At 41.6% G+C, this 23000-nt stretch overlaps 1 protein-coding gene across 5 annotated transcripts in view; it reads left to right on the top strand.

The window, feature by feature from the left end:
- HERC2 (HECT and RLD domain containing E3 ubiquitin protein ligase 2) overlaps positions 1-23000 on the top strand; it is a 278650-nt gene that overhangs the window by 126680 nt on the left and 128970 nt on the right. For 3 of the 5 annotated variants that reach the window (XM_036876980.2, XM_036876984.2, XM_036876987.2), the window contains 20 exons: positions 321-491; positions 855-958; positions 1863-2013; positions 4132-4346; positions 4617-4749; positions 4849-4976; positions 5291-5486; positions 7851-7984; positions 8528-8701; positions 8783-8919; positions 9035-9186; positions 9843-10034; positions 14746-14933; positions 16082-16274; positions 17692-17874; positions 19755-19936; positions 20468-20615; positions 20700-20896; positions 21120-21350; positions 22191-22329. In XM_036876980.2, coding sequence (XP_036732875.2) covers positions 321-491; positions 855-958; positions 1863-2013; positions 4132-4346; positions 4617-4749; positions 4849-4976; positions 5291-5486; positions 7851-7984; positions 8528-8701; positions 8783-8919; positions 9035-9186; positions 9843-10034; positions 14746-14933; positions 16082-16274; positions 17692-17874; positions 19755-19936; positions 20468-20615; positions 20700-20896; positions 21120-21350; positions 22191-22329 — 3348 coding nt within the window. The remainder of the gene's footprint in view (positions 1-320; positions 492-854; positions 959-1862; positions 2014-4131; positions 4347-4616; positions 4750-4848; positions 4977-5290; positions 5487-7850; positions 7985-8527; positions 8702-8782; positions 8920-9034; positions 9187-9842; positions 10035-14745; positions 14934-16081; positions 16275-17691; positions 17875-19754; positions 19937-20467; positions 20616-20699; positions 20897-21119; positions 21351-22190; positions 22330-23000) is intronic. The other 2 variants (XM_036876983.2, XM_057494741.1) reach the window with 2 other exon arrangements.

Here is a 23000-nt window from a genome sequence, read left to right on the forward strand (position 1 = left end):
ACTATTTCTAATTTAACTGTACTATAGTCAGCACACATGCTCTGTAACTCCTTGAAGTTTTTTGAGCTTTTGTCTGGTGTATGGCCACATGCTATTTCATACAGCTCATGTGATGGCATTTTTGTTTTTGTTTTTTAAATCATCCGATATCTTTGCTAAATTTTTGTTGTTGGTGGTGGTCATATTGAGAGGTGTATTAATTTTCCATTGTGATTGTGGTTTTGTCTATTTCCCTTTGTAGTTCTTTCATGCTATGTTTTGTTCTAGTTGTTTTATCTATTGATCTATGGATTTATTGATTTTGGTTTCTCTATATACAGAGTCATTTTTTACAGGTCAGAACTGTAGAAATAATGAGGAGGTGACACTTATACGCAAAGCTGACTTGGAGAACCACAATAAAGATGGAGGCTTCTGGACTGTGATTGATGGGAAAGTGTATGACATAAAGGACTTCCAGACGCAGTCATTAACTGGAAATAGTATCCTTGGTAAGGCTTCACATTTCACTTCATGGCTAAAAGTTGTGGCACGTGACTTTTTAAGCAAAGCATTGAGCTTTAAATGATCCATTGAGTAGTGTTCCAGCCCCCACACATTTTAATTTATCTGTGACTTTGGTACCTGTCCTATCAGCAAGTTCAGGCACATTTAAAGAATTTTTCATCAGTATGTATTTTTTGTTCCAGCACTTGTTGGAACTTGCTCCAGGTACTGGGTTGGCCCAGGTAGCATTTGCGTAGAGTGAGAGATCACTATACTTTGGTAGATAACAAGTTCCTACTTGCCATTTCTACTTTAGATACCTAGGCAGATTACATTGAAATCATGCTGCTTTTGTCTGTTTGTTTCAGCTCAGTTTGCAGGGGAAGATCCAGTGGTAGCTCTGGAAGCTGCTTTACAGTTTGAAGACACACAGGAATCAATGCATGCTTTCTGTGTCGGCCAGTATCTGGAGGTGAGGCTGTGTGCAGTGAGTGCCACTATGTGTATCAGTGGAGACCCTCTCTGTGTATTTATGGTTTTTACTCTGACATATTGATAGCTGGACCTTTTGTTGTGGGGGGCATGGGCATGGGGGGTCTTTTAAATGGTACACATGAAGATCCCTTAGAGGTTTCCTCATAAATGAATTTATATTTATTCATGTTAAGATTTGTGATGTATAGGTCTTGAAAAATTATCTAGTAGCATAACTTTTTACAACTGAAAATATGTCCTTCCTACATATTCATGGGCATTGAAGTTTACATATTGGGATTGGCTTTCTAGGTATAGATCCAGTGGTAATTTATTAAATGCCACAAGGGTAGGGCTTAAAGCATTTTATGAAGGGGAAGATAAACTTTGCTTGTAAATTGTCTAATGTGACTGGCAAAATTTATTTTCATTTGAACTTTTTACTTTCTAATGGATTTGCTCTTTGTTTGAATAAATTTATTTCCTCTAGATCTGGTCACAGTACACTTAACTCAGAGCAATACTTGCCATGTTGTATTTTCATTTTTCTTTGGGTTCTTTATGCAAAAATTAAGTATATTTTCTGAAGCATTGTGTACAATCTCTCTGGAGACTTTGATTCCCTAAGGAGTTTTCTAGCAAAGTCATTTGTGCTTTGGTTTTTCTACCAACAGACATCTGCATTTACTGTTTGCTTTGCAGGATGTGTGTGGTTTCCATCGTCTGTTATTTTGACAGCAGCATGAGATCACTATTACAGGATGTAGGAACAGGGTGCCCAGAGCACTCTCTTCTCTTTGTCATGGCAATAAGTCTTGTTAAAGGATATAAGCTGTTGCACGTGGTTTTATGTTTTTAATTAACCCTGTTTTCTCAGACTGACAATGAAATTTCTTTCTCAGCCTGACCAAGAAGTCATTACAATACCAGATCTGGGAAGTCTGTCTTCACCTCTGATAGACACAGAGAGGAATCTGGGACTGCTTCTCGGATTACATGCTTCCTATTTAGCTATGAGCACACCGCTGTCTCCGGTTGAGGTTGAATGTGCCAGTAAGAAAAATTTTGTTTTCTGCTAACAGATTAACTGATTATTTTAGCTGAGCCATAATTGCCATTACGTGAAGGAGAGGAAGAGTCAGCACAGTTGTTGATGAAGAAGCATAAGGATAATGAGACTGAACCAGTTAATCATAAGTAGCAGTGACTGGCTCTCATTTCCTTGCACCATCTGTGGCAGCAGAAGGTTGCATAGATGGTGGGTGCAGTGTAGGGTCTTCTTGTGCATCCTCTAGCAGATGGGCTAAACTCAGCTGGTATTTCCCTGCATGCCGAGAAATCCACATGACAGGGGTTGGCTGTTTCTCTTGGGAATAGCATTTTGGTTGAGGACTGTATTTTTACTAGACTCAAATACATTTTGGGATGGCAACCTTTGTAATCTCCTAAAGTAATAAAATTTCTTCATATCCCATAAGATGGATTGGAATTTTTCTTCATATGTTTTCATGTTTCTCCGTCCATCTGTCCACCAACCACCCAACAAGCCTCAATTGAGTAATTGTGCAAATTACCATGCTAGGTGCCTGGGATACAGTAGGCATGGAATCAAACACATTTGTCTTCAGGTGCTTCCCTTGTGATGATGAGCCACATATGAGCTGATCAGGAAACACGGTGGTAGAGGATCAAATGGAGACATTCATAAGTGGTTCTGGGGGCACTGCAGACCTTAAGAAATGCTCCTTAAACATGGAGTAATCCTGAAATTGGAGTTCCAACAAACTGGGTGTGAAAGCTTTCTGGGCAGAAGCATGGGTGTGTGAGGGGCATCGCTGAGAAAAGCAGAGGCTTTGAGTTGCTCATGTGTGTGGAGTGCCATGGGAGCAGGCTTGTGGGCAGAGATGGCCATGCAACCTGATTGGCCTGCCTTCTGAAGCAAACCCTTGGTGTGTGTGCTTGGCGCTTTGTTTCCTGCAGAGCCTCTAAGGTGGACTTGTTCTCTTCCTCAAAGACTTGCAGTACTGTGGGGGGACAGGCTTCCTCTTCATCTGCAGGGAGGGTGGGAGCTGGGAAGCATCAGGGTCGAGGGAGCAGAAGGTGCTAGGGCCCTGGCGGGTGGTGCCCAGTTTGCTGCAGGGCACCAGAAGCTATCACCAAGCAGTATATTCAAGAGATAAGAGGGAGTTCTAAATGCAGAGAGCCAGGGAGGGTCATGGTCAGATTTGTGTTTCAGAGGAATTGATGTGGCATGTTGGAGAATGTTCCTGAATGCTCTAAAATCTAAATTTCAAGTAAAGGAAACTTGAGTGCACCCCAGATTTGATTGCTTGGGTTTTGAAGGAATATTTTAATAATATAAGTTGTTGAAAAAAATAGGTAGTGATGTAAATGTATTCTGTATTTTTGATGACTCTCCCTCCAATCATCAGAGCAGTCCTAGTGAGCATCCCCACTTGCACTGACGTCCTTGTGAGGCCTGGCCTGTGCCTCCACTGGTCTCTAGTCTCCAAGGACCTGCCCTCACTAAAGACTCCATATAGAGTGTTTGCCAGTCTCTCATTCTTTTTACTGATGAGTGCTCTAGGGAAAGTGGTCTGCCCTGAGCATGGTTCTCTGCATAGAACCCTTCTCATGGGCTCTTCTCCCACCTGGGTGCTCAGCATCTTGTCTTCAAATCGTAGCTCTGTTATCACTCCCACAGCAGATCCTTTGAATAGTAGAGGCCTTACTCCGTACTCTTCTGTGCCCCTGTGTACTCTGTAGCACACAGTTGCACTGGTTGAAATGGAGGGATTACCTGTTTAAGTGGTGCCTTGTTGCTTCTCTCCCTGTTAGAGACGAAAGCCCCAGGCTTCACAAGGTGTATGTGGAACCAATCACACAGCTCTGTGCCTGAGGTGGTACCTAGTACATGTTAGACTGGAACTGTTAGACTGAGTACTGATACCATGCTTAAGATGTGTTGAAAAATCAGGAAGTGTTCCCTGCTTTCATGTGAAGATAGGAATGAAAAGCCAGTCCACGTAAATGTTGGATGTGACTCTTCATAACAGTGATGCTGAATTTTACCACCTTAGTAAATTATTCAGTTCTTTATCTGTTTCTTCAGTATTTATTTATGGAAAGAAATTCAGGTTACTTTCTTATGCTTGCAAATGCACTTTCTAGAGTGGCTTCAGTCATCCATCTTCTCCGGAGGCCTGCAGACCAGCCAGATCCACTACAGCTACAACGAGGAGAAAGATGAGGACCACTGTAGCTCTCCTGGGGGCACTCCTGCCAGCAAGGCCCGGCTTTGCTCCCACAGGCAGGCCCTGGGTGACCATTCCCAGGCTTTCCTGCAAGCCATTGCTGACAATAACATCCAGGACCACAATGTGAAGGTGAGTGAGGCCTTCCCATATGCAGTGTCCTTCTGTTTACTTTAGGACTTGGACTTGTGAACACCTTCGTGCTCTGATTAGCTTAGTACAGACTTTTACATATTATTTGGAGGATTGGTTTTTGAGGTGAGGCTGGTTTGGTTCAGTATACCAGTGAGATTTTAGATGCTTCACTGATTGCAAGTGTATCAGGACCTGTGGACATAATTTAGAATTCATGACAATGTATTAGGGTGGCTCTAAAGTAACCTCCAGCTGTTTCTGTTGCAGGACTTTCTGTGTCAAATAGAAAGGTACTGTAGGCAGTGCCATTTGACCACACCAATAACATTTCCTCCCGAGCATCCTGTGGAAGAGGTTGGCCGCTTGCTATTATGTTGCCTCTTAAAACATGAAGATTTAGGTATGAAGCTTGATATTTTAGTTCTACTATAGCTCTTTTGAATGACATAAAGTACACATTCATCCCTACTTTGCCCTTTCTTTTAAATGTCCTTTACAGGTCACGTGGCATTATCTTTAGTTCATGCAGGTACACTTGGTATTGAACAAGTTAAGCACAGAACATTGCCTAAATCAGTGGTGGATGTTTGTAGAGTTGTCTATCAAGCAAAATGCTCACTCATTAAGGTAAACGTATTTTGATTCTCTTTCTTCTGTGTTTTGCAGACAGTTGGTAGAATACATGTGGTTAAATTGTTTTCTGTTTTTAATTATTTTGGTATCATTAATCTACAATTACATGAGCAACATTATGTTTACTAGACTCCCCCATCAAGTCCCCCCCCACATACCCCATTACAGTCACTGTCCATCAGCGTAGTAAGATGCTATAGAATCACTACTTGTCTTCTCTGTGTTGTATAGCCCTCCCTACATTATGTCTGCTAATAGTAATGCCCCTTTTTTCCTGTTAAGTTGTTTATTCATGTTTAACTTTGTAGACCCATCAAGAACAGGGTCGCTCTTACAAGGAGGTCTGTGCTCCAGTCATTGAACGTTTGCGATTCCTCTTTAATGAACTGAGACCTGCAGTGTGTAATGACCTCTCTATAATGTCCAAGTTTAAACTGTTAAGTTCTTTGCCTCGTTGGAGAAGGATAGCTCAGAAGATAATTCGAGAACGAAGGAAAAAGAGAGGTAAGAATGTAAAAGGTAGAAAAATGCTGTGAACGTGAATGATTTCCCTTGGTATTGTTGGGTCTCTCATTTGAGTGAAGCTGTTACTGCTTGTGATGTGTGGATTTTCCCAACTGCCATAATAATTGTTATGTGTATTTATGATTAAATATACAAATCCTGCTTTTTTCCCCAAGACATCAGATAATCACGCACCTTTAAGATTGAGTGTGTTTTGGTTTGTTAACTAGGAAATTGATGCTGAGAAGGGTAGATACTATAAATTTTATTAAATTGATGGTGGAAAGAAAGTGGTTTTTATCACTTGTCTTGGTAATGAGACATGGGAGTGTTTAATATTTCAATCAGTCTTGCCATTCTTGTAAAGGAATGTTTTTCGTTGAAAATGACTGAGTTCTGACACATGGAGAATTGTTATGAAATGAACTAGAAAATTACCAATATTTTCAGGAAGCACCTATGTAGGGATATGGAAAAGTCTTTTTATAATACATAACAAATTTGAGTAAAAATACATAAAATACTTCATAATTTGGTCACATGATTATAAACAAGTCTACAGAAATTTCTGATTACATTCTTATGAATCATACTGATTTGTTCACAGACCAGCTTATTAAACAAGATTGCTGAGTTTTTGATGGACATGAGCAATAGTGTCATGAAAGTGGCTTATTTTAGAAGCCATCTTGGATTGATCGTTCCTGAGTAAATGTTTAAACCATAACAACTTATGTGTAAATCATAGAGAAGCTTTGGATCAGGAAATCAAGGCAAGAACACTTCTGAGATCCCTCTAATTCAGGGAGCTAGGAACCTTGTAGGAGAAGCAGTCTCGGAAGACCCCCTTCTCAGCTTCAGGGAGAGTGATCTGCTTACCGTCCTCCTGTTGTGTCCGTGGATTGTGAGCCTGCATTGTTACCTCTTGAAGTTTCTGTTGTGGGTCTATATATTTAACTGTGTGATGTTTGCAGCTTTTTTATTTTAAAGTAAATTCAGTAACTTATAAATAATATTACTGGTCCTGTGTTAGGGGTCACCAAGACCACCCTTAAATTTGATGATTTGCTCGTAGTACTCCACGGGACTCAGAGGAGCTGTTATACTTACGGGTACATTGTATTACTGTGAAAGGATACAGAGTAATTAAAATTAGTCCAGGGAAAGGTGCTTAGAGGGAATTCCACAGGAAACCAGGCCAAAGCTTCCAGTGTTCCCTCCCAATGGAGTTGCATAAGGCTGTACTCAGTTCTCTTAGCAATGACAGGTGACAACATGTGTGAAGGCCCATCAGCTGGGGATGCTCACATGAGCCTTGGTGCCCAGGGTTGTTATTAGGGGTCAATTGCATGGACATACGTGGCCTCCACAACTGCTGTCAGCTACTCAGACTCCAGTTCACCATAGCTCACACTGTTAGCAGAAACTGTCCCGTTAAACTGGTAACATGCTCCTAGACCTTAGGCACACAGAAACACTATTTTCATATAGAACGTGCCAAGGGCTCAGCTCAGTTCACAGGTACTGGCCTAGGGTCAGTGCTGAGGGTACAGGGCTTTCTTGGGAATCTGCAGGGTTTGAGCAACCCAGACCTGATGAGTTAATGTTTTTCTGCCCAGTTGTATTATTATGTTGTTTGCTACATTACATGTCAAAAGAATTGGACAAAAAACCTTAAAAGGGGCCAAAAATATGGGAGCAACACCATGTATCAATGTAATTCAATAGATATTTCTCTAATTGGAGAGACTAACATAGTAAAAGGACTCCAGTTAGTTGAGTTGCACCTTGGTGACAGAGCCACTGCACTAGTCCAGAGTGGGCAAAGCTAGCTTCTGGGGACAGATGCCGCCTGCTGCTTGCTATGTACTGCTCAAGAGCTAAGACTGGGTTTTGCATTTTTAACTTAATTTTTCAAAAATCAAAGAATAATAGGCTTGAAAATTATATCAAGTTTAAGTTACAGCATCCATAAATAAAGTTAGCTACTTTTCATGCTGCAACATAGGAGCCGAGTGAATATTTGCAATAGACGAAATGACCTGCAAGACTACAAAAAATTCACCGCCTGGCCCTTTAAGAAAAAGTTCACCAGCCCCTGAGCTTCCCCTCCTTTAGGGCTTCTCCTCATTGGTTTGCACTCTCTTTTTCTACCCATGACATGGAATAGCAGAGTGTTACTATGAGGTCATGTGGGAATAATTATGATGCTTTTACTTTTGTCGTTCGAGCATTTCAGTTGACAGTGGTATTTATGTTTCTTTGAATAAAATATGTCCTTTACCTTTGTACAGATTTAAGTTTTTCTTAATTTAAAATTATATTTAAGTAAAAACTTTTTGTAATGAATGTTTTTAAACATAGTTCCTAAGAAGCTGGAATCTACTGATGATGAGGAGAAAATTGGAAATGAAGAAAGTGATTTAGAAGAAGCTTGCATTTTGCCTCCTAGTCCTATAAATGTAGACAAAAGACCCATTACAATTAAATCACCCAAGGTAAAGTATTTTCTGTGATTCTGGGACTCACTGAATAGAAACACAGTAGTACATAGCAAAGGAATTCACAAGTACTGTCCACTTGTAGAGAGTATGGTGTGGGTTATTAAAAGTGGGTAACTGTGCCCCAGTGATGCTTAATGGTGCATTAATGGACTTACGGTGCCCTGGTCAGATTGCTAGCTGGAGAAGTATTTCCTTTTACTCGTAGTACAGTGTATCTTTATTCATTCACCATTCATTCGTTGACTGTATCCTTTGCTTTAGAAGCTGTCCTGGTCCTGAGGCTGATAATATTGATGATGATTTAATTTTGTGTGCTAAATCAGCCTGTTCCAAAGTATATAAGTATAGAGATTATAAATTCATTTATAAGCCTATTTGTGACAGTTATTTTTACCATAAGTTAGTTACTAAATTTAAAATATTTTACCAATTTAAACATACTGGCATTTTTTTGTATTTTATTTGAGTAATTATTTTAGAACACATGCTAATATCAGCAGGGTAAACAAATGGTGAAATTTTTTTTTTTTTGGTCAGGATAAATGGCAGCCACTGTTGAATACAGTTACAGGTGTTCACAAGTACAAATGGTTGAAACAGAATGTTCAGGGTCTTTATCCACAGTCTGCACTCCTCAGTACAATTGCTGAATTTGCCCTTAAAGAAGAGCCAGTGGATGTAGAAAAAATGAGGAAGTGCCTACTAAAGCAGGTAACATTTACTGAGATCAGTCTTCTCCGCACTGGATGATAACATACATAAAACTTAACTGCATGCATTATTATTTTGCAGTTGGAGAGAGCAGAGGTTCGTCTGGAAGGCATAGATACAATTTTAAAGCTGGCAAGCAAAAATTTCTTACTTCCATCTGTGCAGTATGCTATGTTCTGTGGATGGCAAAGACTTATTCCTGAGGGGATTGATATAGGGTAAAGCTTTATAACATTTTTTCTTAATAAAGCAAAACTGGCAACAAAGCGTTGTTCCACTGAAGTTAGAAGTCTGGCAATTTTCAAAGTAAAATTCTCTATCTTGGTTTGAAAGGGAACCGCTTACAGATTGTTTAAAGGATGTTGATTTGATCCCACCTTTTAATCGAATGCTGCTGGAAGTAACTTTTGGCAAGCTGTATGCCTGGGCTGTTCAGAATATTCGAAATATTTTGATGGATGCAGATGCCAAATTTAAAGAGCTTGGTGAGTTAAAAAAATTTTGATGGTTAAAATGCTGTATTAAAATTGTTGTTGAAGTAATGTTGGTGATCGCATCATCATTATTTCATAGTTTGGCTCTTACATGTTGTAGCAACTTACAAATGCTGATTTTTGCTTTGGGAAGACTTTAATGTGATAACTTTATGCATTAAAATGATAACCTAAGCTGCTTTACGCTTTCTCAAATTCTAAATAAAACTTAAAAAATTTGGCAGAAGACACAATCTTGTATCCTTATGTAAGGCTTTCACATTCTAACATCTGTGTGTGTCACAGCATACATCATAAAACATATATGCTATATTAATAATTAATTTCTTGGGTAGTTTACATTTACAGAGAAATGCTAGGATGTGTTTCTTTGAAGAGAAGAGATTTATATCTTTATAGTTGAAATGAGTCAGCCACCAGGGATACTTAGAGGAGCAGCGCAATACATCGTGTGGTCAGACGGCAAGAGCTGTGCGTGGAGTGACAGTGGTGGGCTTACTGCAGAGTAGTACAGAGCTGCCTCATGTTCACATTCTGTAGAAGTCCATTGAGAAACAGAATTTTTAAAAAGTTGCTAATGCTTTCTGTATCATGTATGTTCTCGTATCCACACACAAGAAATTTATATGGGTGCCAATGCTTTTTAGGTATCCAGCCTGTCCCCCTGCAGACCATCACCAATGAGAGCACATCGGGACCAAGCCTGGGGACAACCCCGCAAGCTCGCTTTCTTCTGGTGGCGCTCAGTATGCTCACCCTGCAGCACGGCGCCAACACCCTGAGCCTCCTGCTGAACTCTGGCACGCTCGCTCTCACGCAGACAGCACTGCGGCTGATTGGTAGGTTGGCAGTTGCCGTCAGTCCTTTATGAAAATGTCAGGATTTTGCCTCTTTCTCTCAGGAAGCTTTTTTTAATGTGGCAAAATACAAGTAACATGAAATTTACCATTGTAACTACTTTAAGTTTGTAGTTTTGTCGCATTAAGCACATCCACAATGTTGTGCAAGTATTACCACTATCTAGTTCCGTAATTTTTGTACCACCCTAAATGCAAACCCATACTCATTAATCAGTAACTCCCGATTTCCCACTCCACCAGTTGTTGGCCACAGCAAATCTGCTTTCTGTCTCTGAATTTGCCTATTCTGGGTGTTTCATAAAAATGAAATCATACGATTTTTAGCATTTTGTATCTGCTTATTTCATTTAGCATGTATCAGTACTTCATTCTTTTTTATGGCTAAAAAGTATTTCATTGTAAATAAATGAAATAGAAGTATTTCATTTTATTTATCCATTAATTCATTGTTTGACATTTGGCTTGTTTCCACCTTTTGCCCATTGTGAGTAGTGTTCCTAGGAACATATATGTACAAGTTTTTGCGCATCTGTTCCAGTTTTTTTGTTATATACCTATGAGTGGAATTGCAGTGTCACATGGTAATCCTGTGTTTAATTTGCTGAGGAATTGCCAAACTCTTCCATCACACTGCACTGTTTTACATTCTTGCTAGCAATGGGCAAGGCTTCCAGTATCTCTATGCTCTCACTAATGCTAGTTATTTTCTGTTTTGTTTTGTTTTGTTTTCTTTTTCTGATCGAGGTTACCTTCGTTGGTGTGAAGTGGTACCTCATTGTGGTATGATTTTTATTTCACTGATGGCACGACATTGAGCTTCCTCACTGTGATTGCTGGTCATTGTGTGTCTTCTTCGGAGAAATGTCTGTTCAGGTCCTTTGCCCATTTTCAGTTGGGTTGTTTGTGTTGTTGAGTTACGGAGTCCTTTACCTATTCTGGATATTTGACCATTATCAGTTATATGATTTGGAGATGTTTTCTCCCACTTTTGGGTTGTGTTTTACTTTGATGCACGGTTTTAAATTTTGATGGAGTCCAGTTTAATTATTTTTCTTTTGTTGCTTGTACTTTTCATGTCATATCCAAGAAGCCATTGCCAAATGCAGTGTCATGAGGATTGCCTACTCTGTTTTCTTCTTGAAGTTTTATAGTTTTAGTTCTTATGTTTAGGTCTATGGTCCATTTTTAGGTAATTTTTTAGTATCATGTGAGGTAAGGATTCACTTTATAACTTTTGGTAATCTGTTCACCCCAATACTGTTTGTTGAGAAGACTTCTTTTCCCAAAATATTGGAACCCTTGTCAAAAATCATTTGACTATAGATATTTAGGTTTTCTTTCTAGACTCTCAGTTTTATTCTGTTGATCTGTGTGTCTGTCATTATGCCACGACCACATTGTTTGAACACTGTAGCCTTGTGGTGGATTTTGAGATTGACAGATTAAGTCTTCCAACTTTGTTTTTCTCAAGAAAAGTTTGGATATTTTGGGTCTCTGACTTTTCCATGTCTGCAAAAGCCGCTGGAATTTCCTAACAATTGTATTAACTCTATAGATATTGTTCAAGAGTATGGCCATCTTAACAATATTAAGTCTTTGATTCTGTGAACATAGGATGGCTTTGTATTTAGGTCTTCTTTTAGCAGTATTTTATAGTTTTACTGTTATGAGGGTAATGCTAGCCTCACAGAGTGAGTTCGGAAATAGTGCCCTCTATTCTGTTTTTAGAAGAGTTAGAGAATTGTTGTTAACTCTTCTTAAAATGTTTGGTAGAATTCACCAGTTAAGCCATTTGGTTCTGGTTTTCCTTTCTTGAGAGTTTTTTGATTTTTGATTCAATCTCTTTACTTGTTAAAGGTTTGTTTACATCCTCTGTTTCTTCTTGAATCAGTTCAGATAATTTGTTTCTAGGAATTTATCCATTTCCCAGGTTAGCTAATTTGTTGGCATATAGTTGTACCTAGTGCTCTCCTATAATTCTTTTTATTTCTGTAGAATCAGAAGTTATGTCCCCACTTTCATTTCTGTTTTTGTCTCTTTGCTTAACCTATGCAAAAGTTTGTCAATTTTGCTGGTATTTTTCAAATAACCAGCTTTTGGTTTTGTTGATTTTGTTTTTCTATATTTATCTCTGTTCTAATCTTTATTATTTCCTTCTTTCTGCCAACTTTGGGTTTATTTTGTTTTTATTTCTAGTTCTTTCAAATGTTGAGTTACTGATTTGAGATGTTTCTCTTTTTTATGTATGCTTTTGTAGATATAAATTTCCCCGATAGCATTGCTTTTGCTGCATCCCAGATTTGGTATGTTGTGTTTTTGTTTTCATTTGTCTCAAAAGTATTTTTAAATTTATTTCATGAGTTTTTTTCCTTTGGCTGATTGTGTGTTGTTTAATTTCCACATACTTGTGAATTTTCCAGTTTTCCTTCTGTTATTAATTTATAGTTTCATTTCATTGTGCTTGGAGAAGATAATTTATGAGATTTTAGTCTGTTTCAATTTATTGAACTGTGTGTGGCTTAACATACGGTCTCTCCTGGAGAATGTTTCATGTGCCCTTGAGAAGAATGTTCCTTCTGTTCTTTCTGAGTAGAGTGTTCTGTGCATGTCTGTTAGATCTGATTGGTTTATAATGTTGAAATTTCAAGATATTGCATGGCCATTGTTCCAAGTCAAGTGACAAAGAAAGGCTTTCCTAAGCTCTTTGGTCTTCTCAGTGTTGGTGCCCACGTGACCCATTCAAAATATGTATCAAGCTGGAAAACAGCTAGCTTCTCCAAGGGTCAGACAAGTCAGACGTGTGATTTCTTAAGAATTCATTAGCAAGTAAAAATAGCTTGCAGAAATCTCAAAGTGTACTTATATCTAGAAATTGCCTGTTTTTATGTAATTTCCCTTTTTTCCAGAGGATTCTCAAGTAAAGTCATAGCACAAATCATTAATGATGGAGGCTTCATTAAATAGCATTCAGGAACTTAAATTCCAACCCTCCTACTGGCTGCAAAAAGCAAGGGAGTTGTTTCCCACAAGTACAGATGTGTATGTGCTGCTTTCCCTGATCAGCATGATTTCTCTTTCTTATGAGGAATTATAAGCATCTAAATTTTATATTTATTTTATTTATGTATCCAGATGGAATAGTCACAAAGTACAAGGCCTCTTAAATAAAGATCCCTCTTTTTTTCTTACTTCAAATGTATTCAAACCCTTTGCAGCAAATTTGGCATTTACAGGGTTAACATTATAGTTGCATGGGAGATCCTTGCTAAATGGAACCTCTGCCCCTCCTGGGGTCTCTGGGTCAGAGATGAAGAAGACACTTTTTCCCCAGGTAGTTTATCTAAAGCTTTACTCTAACCCTAGAAATTTGAATAACCTTTTTTTCTCCTCTTGGAGAAGAGAGAACAAAACATTTTACATTTTTTGTTCCCCAAGCCCACCTTTGGGAATGTTTGGGCACTTTTCCTCCCACCTTGAGGAGAGAACAAAGACCAGAGGAGTTATGGAGCTGTGTCTCTTCCCTCACTTCAGCCAGAAAGGCTAAAAACATCCAGGGCACCCAGCAGACCGACTCCTGGGGTTGGATTTACTATTGTCAAATCCATTGGTAAATTTTAGTTCTCACAGCTTAGCTTTTGTCCTATACTAGGGATGGTTTCGTAGTATTCCAGATATTCATCATGTCCTGCCCCTTTATTGTTCCTTTTACCAAACAATGCTTCATAGTATTTCAGCAAGTCAGGGTTGTAGAGAGTCCCACTCTGCCATCCCTGCGTCAGGGTCTTCTGGACTACCCCTAGGCTCGATGCTTTGCTAGGAGGCCTCATAAGATTCAGGATACAGTATGATACTGAGGGCTATGATTTATTACAGGGCAAGGACATGAGGCACCTTGTGAAGGGACAATGCGCTTGGGTGAAGTCTAGGAGGAACCAGACATAAGTCCTGTCGAGTGGAGCCCCACAGGACAAACTTCATTCCCCCAGCAGAGAGTTGTGACCACACATGGAAAGTCTTGTTTGCCAGGGAAGCTCATTAGAGACTTGGTGCCCACGTTTTCATGGGGCAGGTCATATAGGCACCTCTGCCTGTCACACACCCAAATTCTAATCCCCAGAAGGAAGCAGGTTCCAGCAGAAGCCATAGTATTTGTACAAACAGTGTAGGCACTCTCGTCAGAGACTGGCGGGAGCCCTCCTGAGACCCAGGCTCCCAGAGGCCAGCCGGGGGCCAGCCTTGCAAGCCGGGCTTCCCAGACACTTCAGTCTTGGCCTGCTCTGTTGGTACTTCTCCACACAGTACTGTAATTAAAGTTTACTAATTTCTCATTGTTAGACATTTGGATGGTTATCTTTTGTTTTTCTATTTTAATAAAAATAATATGACAAGTGTCTTCTTAAATCATTTTCCTTTTTGAAGGAGGGGCATAATTCCTGGAAATAGAGCAGATATCTCTTCTGAGCATTTTTATATCTTTTCTATTTTCTGATAAGAATTTATGTATTTTGTCCTCCCCTTTGATTTTTAACAATCTTATTTCTCACCAGTAAATTTTTCATGATAATTACTGGTAAAAATATACTAAACGCTGGATTAAATTTATCTTCATCAGTACTAATTTTTTTAGAAGTATATTAATATAGAGAATTGTAACTTCACTGGCTCAGCTGCTGTTTTGGTGCTCTGGTAGGCCCTAGTTGTGACAATGTTGAAGAAGACATGAGTGCTTCTGCCCGAGGAGCTGCCGCTACAGTTTTGGAAGAGACGAGGAAGGAAACCACTCCGGTGCAGCTCCCGGTTTCGGGGCCAGACCTGGCTGCCATGATGAAGATTGGAACCAGGGTCATGAGAGGCGTGGACTGGAAGTGGGGCGATCAGGTGCCATACACGACCCACACAGTAGTCACTGTTTGCACATCCTGACTTGCGTGGTATTAGTGGGTTGAAACTGGAATGAACACTTTAACTCAGGCAGGTGCAGCTGACACATGACGTAGTTGTTGATCACTGGGCAGATGAACAGAGAAAATAGAGAGTAGCAGCAGCCTGTCACCTGCCATAGGGGCACCTCAAGTGGCAACAGCTCTGTGAAGAGTAGTGGCCTTTTTCAGAAAACTCCCTGGCATTAGCTGAATTTTAAGTACACCCAGAACAAGAGCAGGAGTGAGCAAGGGACTGTGATCCTCGCTTGAATGAACACTAGTGTCATGAAAGCCGTGAGGCAGGAGACCTGCTTTGGCCTCTGCTGGGTGATGGCCATGTGCCCATTGAGTACATAGCCCAGCCGGTCAGGTATACTGGGCAGGTGATTCCCTCGCTCCCCATTTCTCTTGCTGCACATTGCTTCCTCCCAGGTCTCAGTCAGCTCTCCCTGGCAGGGTCCTATGGACTGGTGTCTGTGTCATTACCCTGCCACTAGTTAGGATGTGCTCCCCTTCCTGCAGAGTGGGAGGCATTCGTATCACAGCTAATTTTTCTCAGCCTCACTTGTTAACATGGACCTCGTCAGGATCTTCTCAGAAATCAGTGTCCCAGAAGAGGTGGCAGCATCCTAAGAAGAGCTTTCACTTAGAGAAAGGAGAGGTGGAGGTCCTCCTTTAGGGTCCAGAGGGAGAATTGAAGAACCAAGTGAGTCAGGAGAAGGTGGGCTTTATTACCAGGTTTCTGACCTCTCAAAACCCTGTGGGATTGTGGGACTGTGGTATGGCCCTGGCACTGAAACCTGAGTGGCTAAGCTCAGTTGAGAGCAGGTGGTGTGAAGCCTGGAGAGCCTCATCTCTGTATGGCTTAGAGGATGCTAGCTGAGAACAGTCCTTTACCCCCTTCCTCTCTGGTGAGGAGCATGAGCGGTTTCCTTGCTAGCATGTAGTATAACGTGCTGATGTGAACTGTGCCTGTTACAGGTGGGTTTGGAGCACTCTGCAGACAGGAAGTCTGTGTGTGGTGGTGCAGCCGCCCTTACAGGCAGTGTGTGTGACAGGATGGGCATGCACCCCCCTAATTGGTCTTTGTTTTGGCTTCTGCAGGATGGACCTCCCCCTGGTCTTGGCCGTGTGATTGGTGAGCTGGGAGAGGACGGGTGGATCAGGGTCCAGTGGGACACAGGCAGCACCAACTCCTATAGGATGGGGAAAGAGGGCAAGTACGACCTCAAATTGGCAGAGCTGCCAGCTTCTACACAACCCTCGGCAGGGGACTCGGACACAGACGACGACTACGGTGGGTGCTCAGAGGGCTCTTTGGTCCGGGCAGTGTGGCGAGCTGTGTCTAAATGCTCAGTGGTCATCCTTTTCATCTGGACGTGAGAACAGCGTGTCAGGACTCATCTGCAGACTTGGGCTTTGTATGCTTGGGCTTGCGGGTGAAGATCTCATTTGAATAAGGCCCAGGTGCCTCTGATGCATGATGCAACATGGCTCTAAAACCTGGTGACCTTGACGAGGTGGTGTGGCACCTGCTGTGTCTTTGTCTCCACTGGGCCTTCTGGGCTGTCTGAGCCTGTCTGGGGTAGTAAGCCAGTGCCAGTGCCTGGTGGGGCAGGCACCACTTCACAGCTCTGGGTGAGCCTCCTAGCAACACAGGCCGCGTCCTGCTCCTCTTCTCGCCTTTCCCACAGATCCTTCACTCAGAATGCTGCCCATACTGTGGGGTTAGTGCTTTATTGCCTTAAGGAAAGCAGAGGTGACATAGAAAGTTAAATTCTATCTAAGGAAATCCAAGTTGTGGAAGGAGGGCTTTCTGACATTTTTTTAGATGTGTCCAAAAGACCATGGGATGCATGAGTGAAGCTTCTCATGGCTGATTCTGGTGAGACCGTCCAGGAGGCCAGCACTGATTCATGGGGCTCAGGTTCTGGCCGTGTGCACAGCATGGTCAGGCTTCCAGAATCTCATATGGTTAGGAGAGGAAACCTGAGCAGCTAAGTTCAGTTGAGAGCAGGTGGTGTGAAGCATGCGAAAGACTGTGCTCCACATGTGTGCTTTGAGGGGCTTGAATAAACAGGTGTAACAGGTGGTGCCTACCTTATGGGGCTGAGAGGCTCCATACAATATTATGAAGCCATGTGGCTCCGAATAGATGGGCAGTGCTGGCTTTGTTAATCATGGCACCTGATGTGCAGTGTCTAGGTGCCCCACTTCTTCCCAGCTCTCTGCCTGTGGGCGTCACTCAGGGACACTGGGGCCTGAGCAGGGCTGGCTGAGTGAGAGAGAGGTGGCCTGGCCACCAGCAAGTGCCTCCTTTTCTAAGAGCCAGCAGCCTGGACACAGAGCCTCTGGTTACCCTCTGTGGAGAAGGGCTCTTCATCTTTGTTAAAGGTAGGTTGTCAGCAACCAGCTTTTGACATTTGATAAGGTGTCTTTCTAAAGAAATGAATCCTTGAAATTGTTTTCGTGCTTCTGAGCTATATGCTGAGGTTTTAAAAAAATTAACTGGAATTTTAAAGGCTCATTTTCTTTGAGGAAGGTTGGAGCAGACATGATTAGGGTGAGCGTTTAATGCATTCTGAATTGTATCTTTTCTTGTAAAGAGCTGCTTCCCTTTCCACAGTTTATACTGTGATATTAAATAACATGCAGGAATATTTTCCCATTCTATTTGAGAGTACAGTTTCTTATTTTGATAACTTTTTTCTCAGAAGCTGAACAAATGGAAAGGAACATTCACCCCACTGCAATGATGCTCACCAGCACGGTTAATTTACTACAAACTGTTTGTCTCTCTGCTGGAGTCCATGCTGAAGTCATGCAGAGTGAAGCCACCAAGACTCTGTGTGGGCTGCTGCGGATGTTAGTGGAAAGTGGAACGATGGACAAGACATGTACGCAGTGAATAGTTGTGGGCCCACAGAGTCAGTGCTGGGGCTGTGAATGTGTGTGTGGTGGGGTGTGTATGTGTGTGAGTGTGCTAGGGCTGCTAACAGTTCAGTAGAAACTTGGTAGCTGTAGTCGTTTGCTTAGACTGCCACACAAAGTCCCATAGGCTGGGCGGCTTAAACAATGAAATTTATTTCTTCATTGTTCAGGAGGCTGAAAATTTAAGGTCAAGGTGTCAGCAGGGTTGGTTTCTTCTGAGGGCTGTGGGGGAAGGATCTGTTCGAGGCTTCTCCCCTAGCTTCTGGTGTTTTTTCTGGTTATTTTTGGCATTCCTTGGCTTGTAGATATCTCTCTGCCCTCTTCTTTACATGGCGCTCTTCCTACGTCTATGTCCAAATTTCCCCTTTTTATACAGACGATAATCACATTGGATTAGGGGCACACCATAATCCAGTTTAACCTAATTTAAACTGACTGTATCTGCCGTGACCCCATTTTCAAATAAGGTCACATTTTGAGTTACTCATGGTTAGGGTTTCAACATACGAATTTTGAGGTGAACATAGTTTAACATATAACAGTGGCTTAAACAGCAGCTTTATTCTCTCAGAGTTCTGGAGACCAGAAACCCAAAGTCAGGGTGTCAGCAGGGCTGGACTTTCTCCAAAGACTATAGGTGAGGATCCTTCCTGCCTCTTACAGCTTCTGGGGGTGCCAGGCTTCTTCACGTGCGGCCACATCACTCCAGTGTCTGTGTCATCTTCACAGGGACGCCTCCCTTTTTGTGTCTGTATGTCCTTTTCTGCCTCCTGTAAGCACTTTCATTGGATTTAGGGTTCACCCTGATCCAGTATAGTTACATCTACAAAGTTTATTTCTAAATAAGTTCACATTCTGAGGTTCTGGGTGAACATAAATTTTGGGGGATGCAGTTCATCCCACTGAAGGGTTGAGTGAATGTGAATGTGTGTGTAAGGGTTTTGAGTGAATATCTGTGTACTGGTCCATGTTTATGTGCATGTGTGAGTGTGAATTTGGGTGTGAGTGTGAGTGGCAAATTGCACATGACTGAGTTTGAGAATGAGGCTGAGTCTGGGAGTGAGTGAATGTGTTTATGAGTGTGTGATTGTGGTAGGGGCATGAGTGTGAAGATTGGCATGTTATGTGTTTGAATATAAATATGTACATGTGAGTGAGTGTGGCTGAGAGTGAGTATGTGTGTCTAAAAAGTGGTGTCCCTGTAAGGCTGGAGAGCAGGGGCTAGGCCCTGGGAGGTGGGGCAGGTGAGCTGTTCCTGGGTGAGCGTTCAAGCAGGTCGCCTGGTATGAGCCCTGCCGGAGGGCCTCTGCCAGGATGGGGGCAGGGAGTGGGAGCCTCAGGTGCCCAGGGGTGGAAACCTGGATGCCAGAAGCCTGCAGGGTCACTGTCAAGTCAGAGTCGCATTGAATAAAACTCATGAAAACTTCTTCATCTTGTTCTGTTAATGCAAATTTCTTAAACTTGGACTGAAAATTTATGATGCAGATTAAATACAAACCAAGGTCATTGGGGGGGATATTTAAAACATGAGATTTAAAAAATGTAATAGATGCACTCTCATAAATAAGTGCTATTTGAATTGTGAATCATTTCCCTACTACCTAGAAATAGTAAGTAGATAAAATTCCATAATTAGCTTCAAGAACCACATGTATTTCAAAGGTTTTAAAAATGTGGAATGCCCCTTGAGCTAAGTCTTATGCTCCTCTCACTTTTAATTAGTGAAATTTTAGTACATTTATAAAGTATCAGATTAATGAGAATAATGTAATAGGTAAATTAAAGGTTACACTGAGTATTTATTTCTAGAAATTTGGTGCCAAGCTAATCTGTTTCGCTCTGGCAGCTTCCCCAAACAGGCAGGTGTGCCGGGAACAGCACCGGAGCTGGTGCACGCTGGGCTTCGTGCGCAGTATTGCTCTCACGCCACACATGTGTGCCGCCCTCAGCTCGCCGCAGTGGATTGCCCTGCTCATGAAGGTCGTGGAGGGACATGCGCCTTTCACTGCAGCCTCGCTGCAGCGGCAGGTAATTGTGCTGCTAGGCTAATACTCGCCCAGGGTGAATTTTGGGACTGTAGGAGTCCATGTAGGAGGTGACATCAAGATACCAGTGCTCCCAGTTGTAGTAATAAGTGCAGAAAAGAACTAGAACTAGCACTTGCACATTTTTTAGAAGCAAGGGGCTCATGTTCTTTATTATTGTAAACCGATTAAGTTGCTTTCTATGAAGTGATAAGTCCTACCAGCTGCTCTCATCTGCTTCACAGGAGTTGTAATTGTCTTGAGAAGAATTAAATGAAAAGGAGGTAAATATTTGCATCTGTAATGTAGCTTATTTTTTTAACCTCTTATTTTTATTTTTTAAAATACACCTTATTAATAAGCTTGGGTATAATTATCTGGCTGTGAAATAGTGAATATCAGATGATAGGAACAAATCTGAGAATATCAATTATAGGAGCAAAAATGAGAAAATAAAAATCTGTTATCTCAATGTGTTAGATAATGATTTTTCCTTAATGCTTACTATTTTATATTGCCTTTTTTAAAAAATCAGATCTTAGCTGTGCATTTATTACAAGCAGTACTTCCATCGTGGGACAAGACGGAAAGGGCAAGGGACATGAAGTGCCTCGTAGAAAAGCTTTTTGGTTTCTTGGGCAGCTTGCTGACCACCTGCTCCTCAGACATCCCATTTCTCAGAGGTAGGGAGCCCTCCTCCTTGTTTGTGTCCTGGTTAGCGGAGCAGGGCATCACGTAGCTCCTGTCTCCTCCCTCCTGTGTTTCAGAATCTACTCTGCGGAGGCGGAGGGCCCGCCCGCAGGCCTCTCTGACCGCCACCCACAGCAGCACCCTGGCAGAAGAGGTGGTGGCCCTGCTCCGCACGTTGCACTCACTGGCCCAGTGGAATGGACTCATAAACAAGTACATCAATGCTCAGCTCCGCTCTGTCACCCACAGCTGCATGGGAAAGCCATTGGATGGGGTGGGTGCCACATTTCCAAGTCTGATTTTTCTCTGTAGGGTGTTAATTTAACTGTTAAGCTGTTTTTTTAAAATGCTATGTATTTTGTTCAAAGATGTATACTGAAATATTTTTTACTGGAAGTAATTGTCAAAGAAACTCATAAAAAAGTGAATTTGGTGTAATTGTGTAAAAAGCAGGCAGCTCCCTGGGATCTCTCCAAGCTGGCTTTCTGTTTGCTCAGGCACTGTTGGAGGACTACTTCCCAGACTCAGAGAACCCTGAAGTGGGGGGCCTTATGGCAGTGCTGGCAGTGATTGGAGGCATCGACAGTCGTCTGCGCCTGGGCGGACAGGTCTTGCATGATGAGTTTGGAGAAGGCACCGTGACCCGCATCACCCCGAAGGGCAGAATCACTGTGCAGTTCTCAGATATGCGCATGTGTCGCGTCTGCCCATTGAATCAGCTAAAGCCAGTAGGTGAACTTGTGCTTGTTTACTAGATACCATGGTGAAGGAAGGGGCTTTGTGCTAGAACTGGATTCTGACATCTGTGCTGAAAGAACTTGATTCCAGTAGTTTAAGTCTGCCTTTTAGGAAGCTATCTGATGTGCGGGAAACCATCTCTTGTTCTGCCTTTGTTTGCTTTGTGCTCCCATGATAAATAAGGCCTGTCTCACAGGGGTAATACAGATTTGTAGTTCACATGTCTTATTTTAGCTTCAAAGACATAAAGGGACATTAGCAACTTAGGAAGTACTTTGTAACTTTGTTAATTTTAATTATTTTAAAACATGAATTTATGTAGTTTATTTTTATCGAACAACTCAACATAAAAAATGATTTCTTTAAAAAAATGACCCTCATTTAGAAAATGCTTATGAATTGTGTTCAGTGGCATGACTTACGTAGCAGCTGCTGTTGTCTTAAATCCATGAGTTTAGGGGTGCATAGAGAAAGTAAGTGATATATATTATTTTGAGGTAACCTAAGTGCAGTCTGACTTTACCTTTCTATAAAATATTGTTTTTCATTATTATAGGAATATATACACATTGTAGAAAATTTGAGAAAGAAAGAAAATGTCTAAGAAGATAATAACTACCACCTTGGTTTAATTATTGTTGACAAGTTGGTAAAGAGGAAATTAGGTTAGATTTACTATACATTAAAGTTTCTTGTCTTTAATGTTATCTTTAAAAATTATTCTTAGATGTAAAAAGACTTAGGGATATATGTGATACAATAACTTTGAGAACATTTCATTTGTTCATTTCATTGGACACACTTTGAAGTTTTTTGTGCTCTCTTTTCAGCTCCCTGCTGTGGCATTCAGTGTCACCAGCCTGCCCTTCTCAGAGCCCATGCTCTCTGTATGGGCTCAGTTGGTGAACCTTGCTGGAAGCAAATTGGAAAAACACAAAATAAAGAAGTCACTTAAACAGGGGTTTGCAGGTCAGTACTTGGTGCTTCTTGATGAAACAGTGACAAGTCTGGCAGGTATTATTTGGACAGTGTTCATCATCTGTCAGAGCAAATTGCTGTCACTGCTGACGTCTTTGGGGTTAGATGGATTGACCATTTGTTGAGTTATGGTGCACATGGGACTTTGGCAAGAGTGTGTAATGCAAAGAATAATGTGTGCTGGGAGGCATCTGATACTCCCAGCCTCCCGGTGCCAGTGTTTATTCTGAACAAGCTTTTGGAAGAAGAGTCTGTGTTCTTTTGCTCCCTGCTATTCTTCCAGCCATGGTTCTCTGACCCAATTGCGGATTAGGAGCTTTACTCTGGCCTTGTTACCACCTGACCCAGCAGGGCCTATGTGTGGATCTGCCTTGCTTTGTGGGTAAGACCCACCCATGCTTAAACTCTTCCCTCCTTTGGTCTAGAATACTGCTCTTTGGTTTTTCCTTACGTTGCCTCTTACATGTTCTTTGAGAGCTATTCTCTGTGACTTCTTACACATTGGAAGTTCTTGAGGTTTCATTTGTAACTTCTGGCTCATTCTGACCCCTCCCCTTGAGTTTTCTCATCCATTTCTCCCCATTCCTGTGATCACTGCTGCATTGTTTATAGTGGTGACCAACTTTAACTCTCCAGGTTACATCTCTGGCTATGGAGGGTGT

Source organism: Manis pentadactyla, chromosome 18, assembly GCF_030020395.1.
Source record: "Manis pentadactyla isolate mManPen7 chromosome 18, mManPen7.hap1, whole genome shotgun sequence".
Classification (NCBI taxonomy): domain Eukaryota; kingdom Metazoa; phylum Chordata; class Mammalia; order Pholidota; family Manidae; genus Manis; species Manis pentadactyla.